Source organism: Cyprinus carpio, chromosome A21 (assembly GCF_018340385.1).
Source record: "Cyprinus carpio isolate SPL01 chromosome A21, ASM1834038v1, whole genome shotgun sequence".
Classification (NCBI taxonomy): Eukaryota; Metazoa; Chordata; class Actinopteri; order Cypriniformes; family Cyprinidae; genus Cyprinus; species Cyprinus carpio.
This window is the reverse complement of record NC_056592.1, coordinates 10,198,238-10,210,612: the sequence shown is the minus strand read 5'-3', so window position 1 is coordinate 10,210,612 and position 12,375 is coordinate 10,198,238. Positions and strand designations below refer to the sequence as shown.

Below are 12,375 nucleotides of genomic sequence, written 5' to 3'. Positions count from 1 at the left end.
CACGAATGAATTCACTCACGTCTGCTGCAGTGTTGTTCACATAGCTTCATGAACAGCGTCCTTTCCGTTAGGGCTCTTAGTCAAATAAATTGCGCATATTTGGAGAAATATTGCTTTATTCTAACAATGATTGCAAAATAATTTATCATACAGATTCAGAATTACCATTATGCAATTTTGAAGAGCCATCAAGCGCGAGCTCTGACGCCCTGACGCGACGCGAGCTCCCTATTCCTGATTTAGTTATCTCCGCGGGGCCGCGCTCTCTCATTTGACTAATAACCAGGATGGGGGTTATGGTGGTCTATGCATCCCTGCCTCTGCTGAATAACTTTTATCCACGGTGGGGATAAAAACATCATGCAAACCCGCTCTGACGTCCAGATCTGAATCAAATGATTCGCGATACGCGATCCGATGAAGCGCATCGAAACAGTGAATCATTTTGCGACGCAATGGTTTAACTGATTCGGAGTTTCAAAAAGCTCCGTTGTGTTTTTTGCTCGCTTTCTCGATGTAATTTGTTTTTGAATAAACCGTGGACATTAAATCATTACAATAATAGGCCTAACGTAGGCTTACAAAATTAAACTGAGAAATACACAATTTCCGGTATTAAAAACATTTCATAAACTTTTTCAAAAGCATCCCCCCCTCTGTTTTATTTCACAAAAACCCTGCTAATAAACTATGCTAATAACGTAAAATTGTCAATAAAAAATGACGCTGTCCTGTATACTTCCTAGTTTGTATCGCCGTGATAAACAGTTCTAAAAAAAACAAAAACAAAAAAAAACACTATTACAATATGGGTTGTGTGTGATTTTAATGCAATTCTGGGTTGCAAATAAAATGCTAAATAACACACACACACACACACACACATACATATATATATATAGATATAGAGAGAGAAGAAGAGAGAGATTACATTTATTTTCCATTAGTTGTTCATTTGTTGCTGTTTAAATTGCTTTAAGTTTTACTTTGTTTATAGGATGCTGCTGATGGATGCAAGTTTACTTAGTTTACAGAATATATGGATGCTCCCAGCACATGTTTGTTGTTATTATTAAAATTAATGTTGTTATATAAACAGTTCTAAGATGTGTTAAAATAATTTAAATGTCAGAAATTTTGACATTAATTTTCATTTTTACACTAGACACATATCGGTTCAAAATATTATCGGTCTCCTTGATCTGTAATAATCGGTATCGGCATCGGCCCTGAAAAATGCATATCGGTCGATCACTAGTCTAATTAAATGGCAGTTCCACATTAATCACTTGAGCGATATACTTGATTAAATATGAAGCAATTAAATAACTATTCAGAGTGACGCTCCTTAGCTTCAGTTTGAAACCCAATGATGATGATGAAATATATTCAACTTATTTTCAACTGCAAATAAGCTCAATGAATGCAAGGTGAAGTGAACAATGCTGCATTTCGCACAATGAAGCCGGGTAGACACCATATTTAATTAAATATGCAAATGAAGGCAATGTCTCAATAGCTGACTTGAATTAAAGCTATTTTGGTTGAAACGATAATTTCCAACAGGACAAAAGCTGTGTTGGTGACATAAGTGAAAATAAAACAAAAATCAAAAAAAAGTTCTTGTCAGCTGACATAAAACATATAAAATGATACAACTGGGGGAAAAAACTAAATTCAAACACATTTTCAAGAATGTAAAACTGACCACAGAACAAAGTAATTTTTAGGTATTAGGTTTTTATACATGCTATTCTATAAACCCTTTACATTTAACATGAAAATGCAATTAGACTAGATAAACTAAGACTAAAATAAACAAACTAGAAGACATTGGTGAAGAAAAACTAACAATGCGTGAAAACTAACCAAAACTAAAACAAATTGAAAATCATAATACAACTACATTAAGAATGGAAAACTATAATAACCCTGGACAGAAGTTGACTAAGACTTGTTAAATTTTGGTTATACTTTGAATAAGTTGAGTTAGAGTATATTAACAGCTCTATGGAGTTTTCACCAACAGTGGTCAAACGTTTATGGTGCAGTGAATGTTCTTACCTTACGACCGTCGCTGGCATGGCAGTTGACATTTAATGGCGTGAGCAGGGCCATGAGCTTCTCTTCATTTCCGCTCCTGAAGCAAAGCAGCAGTTTTTTAAAGAACAAGAGGGAACAGTAAAAAAGAGCAAGCTAACACAGTGAATTCTACAGAAAAGATGAGGAGTGAAGGGTAAAAGGAGAGATGAGAGAACGAAAGCCGTAGTCAAAAGAGGAGGAGCACATAAGATGAGCAGCATCTATCAGAGGTTTGCTTCAAGGAATATAAAGTAACTGGAGTGAGCCGTGGCCTGGAGAGGTTTGACTCATCAGCACCTGCCTACGATTCCTTTACATGACAAAGTATGACAGTGTTAGATATACCAGAACTGCAACAGCTATGGCCAATACCTTGCCAAAGATGAGCCTGATGACACTTTAATCAAAAAGTGAACAATGGCAAAGAGACATGTTAGCTGTAGTGGAACGCGTCAACATCAAGTTTTCCATCTTTGGAAACTGTCAGGTTCTTGCAAGCATGCAAAAACAGACTTGTGTCGACTTTTTCCTGCCACAGAGGGGTTTACATTAGGTCAAGCCTAGATGAACCCTGCAAAAACAGTAAGGTTTGTTCCTCTCAAGTTGCTCTGGTCTCCTCTTGCCAGTAACTACAGATGACTGGCTTCAGTGAACAACACAAGATTCTTCATTTAAATGCACACTCTGCCACCAACATGGTCAAATAGGACTGGCTGGGAGATTACAACTGGGAAGAGAGGCTGAGAAATAGGAGGGTGTCATCAATCTTCTTGATGGGTTTGAAGATGCATCCTGGTCTTCGGGAGATTACCACTTAGAGGAGTGCAGGCCATAAGTCAAACCTGACTTTCTAGTGAATTTTTTGTGTCTATATCATCTTTGTCCATCTTCCACTACACAAGTCTCTACAAACAATTCTCAATTCAAAGGGTTACTTATGCTGTCTTCAGGAGAGGGGGCCCGAGATCAACTTAATTCCACAACAGTGATGCCCCCTGTGATCATATGTGTTCCTAATGATCTTTCTTCCTAACAGTGGAGAGAATTACAAGGCCTTTGTAGTTCCTTTCTCTCTTGATCATTAAAACAACAAGAGTCCTGATTTGTATCCATGCTGCGGGCTGTGCCTGAAGGCAGGGGTATAAAAAGGGGGGCAAAACCAATGGAGAGGTAGACCAGAGTATGAAAAAGAACATATTTTCTCTGTGACAAAGGCAGCGACTGCTCGGATTGCAGGCTCATCAGATGTTTCCAGAGGCAGTGTTGTTTCTCCATGGCAATGTGTCCATGGTGACAATCAGGTGTTTGGTGAAATTGGACAACAAGTAGGATGTGAAGTTCTGTGTCTCCTTCAGATCCTCTTCCTCTGGCTTCACCTGCAGCACTCGGAAAACCGAATTCACCACATGGAATATAGTTTTCTGCCCATGGCATGCTGCTAAATGGAAACTCTCAGGCTGTCCTCTGTGCAGATAACAGGCTCCTGCAGGCCATCACATGTACGAATGAAAGCGCATCTACTGAGTCAGTCATCGTGGCCCTGATGGCACCTTCTCCGACACATGCCTTAATTCACATCCATGTACACAGACAAAAGAATAACAGTGACTATGGAAACAGTACAAGGAAGGGAGGAAGAGAACGGAATCAGGGGAGAGTGGGAAATGAGAGGAGGAAAGGTTGAGAAGACATGTACTCACCTCGCAGCTTCCAGGAGTTCGTCCTTCTTGTATTCACCTAAGTGATTACAAAAAATCATGGTGTCAGAGGCATACAGGATGAAGGACGTACAGCAGCAGCAAGAAGCCAGAGTAACTAAGAAGCAGCGGACCGCCGGCAGCCCCACACAGAGACGCTCAAACACACGCACACACAGGCATCAGTGCACCAACACTGCCTCGCTTTTCTCTCGTTCTCTGCCCGGCACTCTCTTCTGGTGGTGGCGTCGCTGGGCACCAACCCCTCTCGCCTGATGAAAACGTGACGTTGAGCAGATTGTGGACGCAGCATCGACAGTGTCTTGGATACAACGGACGAACTGACGCATATCCCTGTTCACTCCACAAATTAAATGGCTCTCTTTCTCAGGAAGACAAACACACACACACACATATATATACAAACACACACACACACCCCTCCCCTTGTATACAGTGAGCCTGATACTTCCCCTTCCACTGTCTATTTTATGTTTGTACAGGAGGAGCCGTTGCTGTGATAACATAAGGGAAAGGGGGGGAAATATGTAATAAACAAATGCCGCCCGCTCTGCGCTCTCTCCCACCCCCCTTACCCACAATACCCGGCCTCTCAGCCAATCAGAGAGCCACAACTAATTCAGCTGTGATTCTTCCCCACCCCCACATGTGCTCTCTCTCTCTACTGAGGCTTGTGGAGACAAGAGAAGTGAGGAATAAGGGGGGAGGATGCAAAAAGACAGGAAGAATGAGGGAGGTAGCTGAAAAAGCAGCAGAAAGACATGTGAAAATGTTATGGAGAGGTGGATATCATGACATATGGGCTGCATGCAGGGGGTGTTTAAACAACAAAACGGCTAAAACAAAATGCTGCAAGCAGGGCTTGTTTGCCGTTTTGTGGCTGTTGCAAACAAAAGGCTATGAATCACGAGTGAGAAAGGATGGTAACAAAGCAGAAAACAGCAGGTCTGGAAGACTCATTACATCCGTGTGCTCGTCAGGCCAGCGGTTGTGTGTTTTCACTGAGAGGGGCGGCCAACCTCAGAGACGACCCCCACTACTGAGAGATCCAAATGGAGCACAGTGCAAAAACACAAAATCACACATAGTGTCTAAAATTATTTTTTTGCCAATAGTAAATTCTTACTAACAATATACATTTTTGTCCACATTACAATAGGATTATTTAGCATATTTCCATATTATTCCCGAATTGATTTGCTTGAATTTTGACTATAAATCCTGTTTTTAAATTTATGGATCATATACTGTCTCTCTGTATGTTGCCAAATGTTAATTTCCACATATACTAATACATTTTAAGTTTATAATTTTATATTAATGAATAATGAAGAAACATGCATTAACAATAACCAATAGCTTGTTTTTTAAAAATACCATTAACCTAGATTGTTTATTGATAGCTCACAATACCTAATTGACTAATGTTAACTAACAAAACAAAATATTTTTGTAAAGTGTTAACAAGTTGCCCAAACCACTTAAATCAGAGAGGAGCACGTAATCATTTTAATAGCTTGACTAGACCATGCAATATTGCATTTCCTAATAAAATTATTGATCATAAGCAAGAAACTGGTTTATTTAATCAAGAGAGTAACATTTTTAATGCATTTGGTTTTTGGCATGTGTTAATTCTTGACTCTGCATGCACATATGGTTTTTCACCCCAGACAAACAGTTCTAAAGACATTTTGGTGTCTGACTTTTAAATGGTTCAAACCAATCGCAAACCAGGAGAGACAGACTAAATGACTCGAGTTATAGAGCGTGTTTAATGGATATAATAAATTTCACTGTGTTACAATCTAAAGCATGGGTCAGCAACCTTTTTGGCATGACGTGCCATTTTAAATTTTTCTGGTTAACCACTGTGCCAATACCCCCCCCCCCCACTTCTCTTTTTTAATGCATTCTGTATTTATACAATACATAAACATTTTTAAATGATACAATAAAAAAAATCAGCAGGCCTTTTTGATTTTCATGCAAATATTTCTGACGATATTTTCATACATTTTTTTAACTTTTCAAGTTTCTTGATTTACAGATATACAGTGTGACCATACTAAACACCAATGAGTGCCAGGGCTGTGTGGGTTGGGCGGGGGGGGGGGGGGGGATGTGACAAGGCCAATGCATTAAAATCATTCAGTTTAATCACGTTCTATATTAATGCGCTGCTTTAACTTATGCGCGCACAGACAATTTACAAATCTCTCTCTCGCTCGGGCTCTCTCTCTCTCTCTCTCTCTCCCTCTCTCAAAATGGCCATATTTGAGAAAAAAAAATTAGAGTAGTTTGCATCACTGGATATAGTTGTCGGTCATTTAAAGGGGTCATATGATGCGATTTTTTTAATTTTCCCTTCTCTTTGGAGTCTTACAAGCTCTTGGTGAATAAAGAAGATCTGTAAAGTTGCAAAGATTAAAGTCTCAAATCCAAAGAGATATTCTTTATAAAAGTTATTGGAGGATGAAACAATTGTTACAGTTCCTGCCTCTGTGTACAAAACTGAAGTTTGACGTCATTTGGCCTTTTGTGGTAATGTCCGCCCTGGGACCATGGCACGGGTGGCACCTCGGTTCCGCCCATTGCCGCATCACATGTGAAGAGCCTTTGCTCGAGGTGTGGCAGGATCACCACGCGGCTCCAGCTTTCTCTCACGGTAAGGGGTGTTTTGCGCAAGTGGTCTCATGTCGTGGTCTCGGTGATTCCACACGGAACATAAATACAAATTGAAAAACCTGTGAAATCCAAGTTGAAAGGTTCTGAGAATGTTCAACATCTGTATTTATTTTATTGTTTTACAATTGTTTTGTTTCCTTTAGGAATCCTGCAAGAACTTCATTTTTCATTGATATTAAGCAGATGTAATATTTTGTTCAGATCAAAATGTTATGACATTGTATGTCACAATTGTAAACTTAAACCCTGAACCTTTAAAGCAGGGTCTAAAAATATATATGGTCTTTTTATAAAACATATTTTATGCATATACATTTAACTAAAGAATCGTGCAAGAACTTGAATTTTTCCCCCTTTACTCGCACTGCACAAAAAGTGTTTCAACAACGCTGAATGTTACAGGGACTGATTATTGCAACTGCAGATCCCAGTGTGTTCTGGCTATACAATTTTTATTTACTTATTTTTTGCTAAGGTTTGCATATGGTGGTGTGTTCTTGATGACAGCCTTCCTAAAAATATATCCCATTCCTAAAATAAGAAATATCCCAATATATCCCCTTGCTTACAGTATCGAAATGTATTGCAATATATCGTACAGCAAACCCTGTATCGTATCGCCAGATTCTTGCCGATACACAGCCCTAATGGAAACTGCGATGCTCGTCGACAGCAAAATGAACCAGGAGTGAAATCTTGTCACGTCCTGGTCTGGTATTCTGAGAGTTTTTCTTGCTTAGTCAGTATTTAACCATTGAATGTCTCCAGGACAAATCACCTCCAGAACGCTAAGTGACATTACTGACAGGAAGGTGAGCCTTAAGGAAAAAAGAGAGAGAGAAGAAGAAAAAAAAACACAGATGGCGAGGTAGAAAATATCACGACTTCAGAGACTATTAACAAGCTGCCTGCCAAGTTTAGCAATCTTTCATAACGGCATCAGAGAGACTATTAGTCTAAGTCGTGCCGTTGCAGTCAGATGTCAGATGCTCTCTATGCATGAAAAGGATGCATGTTTACCCAAACACTAAAAAGAAAATTTCACAATAAAAAAAGTAAAAATCATCTAGATTTATACATTATATGAAGTACATACGAGCAACACACAACTCACCGGCATGACACTGGAGTTGTACTGACTTTCTTAGTAAGTTGTCCTGAATGGCTGCTAGGTAGCTGCTAATGTGTTTAAAGTTGTTGCTAGGACACTGCTGGGCAGTTGCTAACAACTCCATGTCTACCTCTATGATAATCGCTAAAATATTCGGATTTTGGGATGATAGGAGATGAGAGATAATCCAGCATTGCTAAAGAATCAATATAATCCAGCAGTCTCATAACATCAGAGGAAGCTGCACTTTGAACACTCATTTTGAGAGTGACTTACTATTGATATATTTGGGGTCCCAGAGACCCCAATGATATACTGTACAAAAATTTTATAATAGAGTAATTTTTTAATGGAGTTATTTTTTTTTGATTCTGGTTTTTTCACTTTAGGCTCCTTCAATGCCTTATATGATTGGAATGCTATGACTTTGTTTGAACAGAAAGTAGACTTTGAATTTTTTAGACATTTTTTTTTAAGTACTTCATACTTTTATTCAGCAAGGATACATTAAATTGATCAAAAGGTCAGTTTTACATCGTAAAAAAAAAGAAAGAAAAAATGATTTCAAGCAAATGTTGTTCTTTTAAACTTTTTGTTGAGTCCCTTTCTAAAAAATCCTGATCAAATATTAAAAAGGACCAATGTTTTCTAAATTGATAAGAGCCAAATTAGCATATTAGAATGATTTCTGAAGGATGATGTGACATTTAAGACTGGAGTAATGATGCTGAAAATTCAGCTTTTGCACCACAGGAATAAATGCCATTTTAAAATATTAAAATTAGAAAAATGTAATTATAAATATATTCTAATAATATTTCACAATATTACTGTTTTTACTGTATTTTTCAATCTAATAAAAATAAAGGAAAAAAAAACTCACCGACCCTGAACTTTTAAAACATATTATGTAAGTAAATATAAGGATTTTATAAGGATTGTGAAGTTTAACATTTGTTAAATATCTGTTGATAATCAGTTTTCATACGATTACTAAAAATAATGAAGTATCAAGGAAATACTTAGTAATATAAATTTAATATATTTTTTATAATATAATTTTCAGGTACAAACTACATATTTATTTAAAAAAAACGTATTAAAAAAAAAACTTTACACAGCTTAAAAAGAAAAATTTCTTGAGTTTTACAATGAAAAACAGCATATGGTTCATGTAAAATTCATTGAAGGATTTATCTGTTTTTTTATCTGTTGTTGTATCAGTCTATCCCTCCAGGATGTGTACAAATGATCATTTCCTCCCTCTTCAAACACTGCCACTGAAGCAAGGCCTAATCTCCTCTCTGAGTGAACCGTGAGCACATCGGTTGCTTGAATTTCAGTATATTTTTTGTGTGGGTAGGTGCAAGAGCAACAACTCAAAGTAAACATGCGCAGCCTTAGGACAAATGACCTGCCTTTGAATTCCAGGCCGACACACCGATAAAGTGCACTTGGCAAAGCGATAGAGTGCACTTCAGTCTCTTGCTTTGAAGGGAGTTGTGTGCGTGGTGCACGACTGTGAGCAAGGTAAGGTTAGGGGGAACTGGCATTTGTGGTCAGGGCGACTGGACCCCTGCCTAGCTGACTCAAAGAAAGAAGACGGGGAGGTGGTGTTGCATTGTAAAGGTGCTTTCCATGTAAGCCTGCGGCTCCTTGACAAACACACTTTTGCTGAGATATGATGGGTGATGGGGGAAAGAAGGACTTTTCTTTTTTGCTGTGCTTTTCTTTTTTGTTTCTGGATAAAAATTGGGAGTTTGGATTTTTTTTTTATTTCTTCTTTGTGCTCTTTGGTAGTCGTGTTTCGTCTTAAAACCTCCTCATTCATTTTCTCGTTTTGGAAGAAAAGGCGATGTTAAAAGAATCATAAGAATGGCACTTTTGGCAGTTATATGCAGAAAATATACCTCACTTTATGGGGTCTTTAGAAAATATTTAGCTTCCGCATAAAACTTTCAACAAGATTCAGTTCGGATGTGCCATATGCAGTGGTTTAAAATGCAACCACATTTCTGAGAGATTTGCAACCATAAATATGAACTAAATTCACTTCTGTATTAATCAATTAAATTAATTCCACCAATTTAATTATTCAAAGGCGACACTGAACAAGCCACTGAATTAACACGTTTGTAAAAACATACTATCAGACAAAGATGTATCCGTGATATAAAATGTCCCTTCAAGGTTTTTTTGGCACATAATTTACATATATTTTTCTTCATTCATCACATTCTAACAAGCTTTTGAGATATAAAAACTTGAGAGAGATTTACATATTTTTTACAAAGTAGCTGCTTCTTATGTCAGGAGTGGCCTTATGGGTAATGTTTGTGTCACTCTGCAGCCCATTAAAGGGCTTAATGCTTCATTTCAATTGAAGGGAAAGAGAGAGAGAGAGACTATTATGATATTTCAGGCAGCACATTTAACTAAATAAATCTCATTTATAACAAATATACACTAAAAATATAGCTGAAACATCATTATTTCCACGAGCATCTACACTGTGTGCCATGATAAGCGCCCACGGCTTTGCACTAACCAGCAAACTCCTTCATTCCTCCCATTAACTGGCAAATGCGCAGCTCATTCCCAAAGCTGATTGAGGAAATAAACCATATTGAGAGGAGCTGCAATGTTCACCTTCTGTTAATATAACTCATGAGTCACAACTCTAGGCAAGAGAGACCCAAGTGCACAACCACACAGCCGAAAGCAAAAGACTGATGATGCCTTTGACAAGACCTGCAACTCAAATGATTGCTTTGTGGGCTGCAATTTATATAAACACGGTGAAAAAACCCTTTCGGTTTTGGATCAGTGACTCCAAATGGAAAGTTCTTGGGACTAGGCATTAAAAGATCAGAGCCCTGAGACATGGTCACAGTTAACTGAGGGCGAAGTGGATCCCTTCTGCCAAACGGAGAGCTGGGAATTGGAACCTAAGCCACAGAAAACAATCCAGCTGAGCCCTTGCCTCTCCTCCGGCTACACCGGAGAATTTAGGTGTCAATCAAAACCTTGGCAAACCCTGAATGAGCCATTAAAAAGAAAAATGTTGTAGGTTTTGAGCCATAAGGTATCGCTTCCATTCAGTGAGGACATCAATTTCACATCCTCAATACCAGGAAAACATAATTAAATATAACCATAATTCGAAATATTGCTTCTTCAGTAGCCTATGGCTTAGTAATGTAAATAAGCAGCACAGAAGCTAATAAGCTAACCACAGAAGGTTTCTCAGACATCAAGATCCCTAAAGGATTCTACTGGGTCATGTACTGCTTGGATAGAATCTTAAACAGTTTTTTTTCCCCATATTGGGATATCAGTTGTACCCTGTGTGGTTTGCTAAGCCATATTTGTCAATGTTGGTCAATGTATGACAACTGAGGCTTGTCAAAGTCCATTTAGAGCAAGTCAGTTCACTTGGTGGCCATTATGCAGCTATTTTCTACCCAGACATACAAATACACCTCATGCTTGAATACAGAGGAATGAGAAAGGTCATATAGGTTCAATACATATATAAAAGTCAAAAAGTTCAATAACATCTTTCAATAAATTCAGCAATAAAATCTACAACAATTAAATATAGCTCTTTCATTTCAAATCATGAATAAAAAAAAAAAAAACATTTTTTTTTTAGAACTAAAAAATATAAAATATAAAAAAATTGCATATATATATATAGTGAAAGTGAAGTGACATACAGCCAAGTATGGTGACCCATACTCAGAATTCATTCTCTGCATTTAACCCATCCAAAGTGCACACACACAGCAGTGAACACACACACCGTGAACACACAGCCGGAGCAGTGGGCAGCCATTTATGCTGCGGCGCCCTGAGAGAAGCTGGGAGATCGGCCTTGCGAAAGGGTACCTCAGTCGTGGTATTGACGGCCTGAGACTCGAACCGACAACCTTAGGGTTAGGAGTCATACTCTCTAACCATTAGGCCAAAACTTCCTCTTATATATATATAAAATTTAAGCATTTTTTATATTTTATCTCATAAAATAATAATATGTTTCATATAAGTTCTTTGAAAAAAAAAAACTAATCGTTTTATTCAGCAAGGACTCACTCAATTGATCAAAAGTGACAGTAAAGACTATTTTAAATTAATGCTGTTAATTAGAACTTTCCATTCTTCAAGAATCCTGAACATTTTCACAAAATTATTAAGCAGCACAACTGTTTTCAACATTGATGATAATAAGTGTGGTTTCTAAAGGATTATGTCACACTAGAGCAGAGTAATGGCTGCTGAAATTTCAGCTATGCTTCATCAGAAATAAATTAAATTGAAAATATATTAAAGCGGTCCTATTATGCTTTTTCACTTTTTGAATTTTAGTCAATGTGTAGTGTGTATGTTTGGGCATAAAAAAAAAATCTACAAAGTTACAAATCTCAAAGTCCACTCCAAATGGAAATATTTTATTTTTAAAAAATCCCTTTTCTAGAACTACAACGAACGGCTTGTTTGGACTACAGCGTTGGTTTCCGGGGTTTGTGACGTCACAAAGTGTCCCATTAGAATATCATTAAAATAATTCCCGCCTATGGAAATTTGAATGGTTGGGGGGTGGGGCGAGGTTGTGGTTTGAATGCTTGGTTGAGTGCATCAGACAAGATGATGAAGAAGTGCCGTTGCAGAGTTAGGGGCCATTCACACAGAATGCATGTTTTTAAGATGGCGTGTCAAAACTTTTACAAGCAGCACTGCTCATCAATGTCATTTCCAAAGCAGTGGACCAATCAG

At 37.9% G+C, this 12,375-nt stretch overlaps 1 protein-coding gene across 6 annotated transcripts in view; it reads right to left on the bottom strand.

The window, feature by feature from the left end:
- Positions 1 to 12,375, bottom strand: part of LOC109067302 (poly [ADP-ribose] polymerase tankyrase-1-like) — an 83,180-nt gene that overhangs the window by 42,796 nt on the left and 28,009 nt on the right. For all 6 annotated transcript variants that reach the window (XM_042778928.1, XM_042778926.1, XM_042778927.1 and 3 more), the window contains 2 exons: positions 3,783 to 3,819; positions 2,065 to 2,140 (listed from right to left, as the gene is read on the bottom strand). In XM_042778928.1, coding sequence (XP_042634862.1) covers positions 2,065 to 2,140; positions 3,783 to 3,819 — 113 coding nt within the window. The remainder of the gene's footprint in view (positions 1 to 2,064; positions 2,141 to 3,782; positions 3,820 to 12,375) is intronic.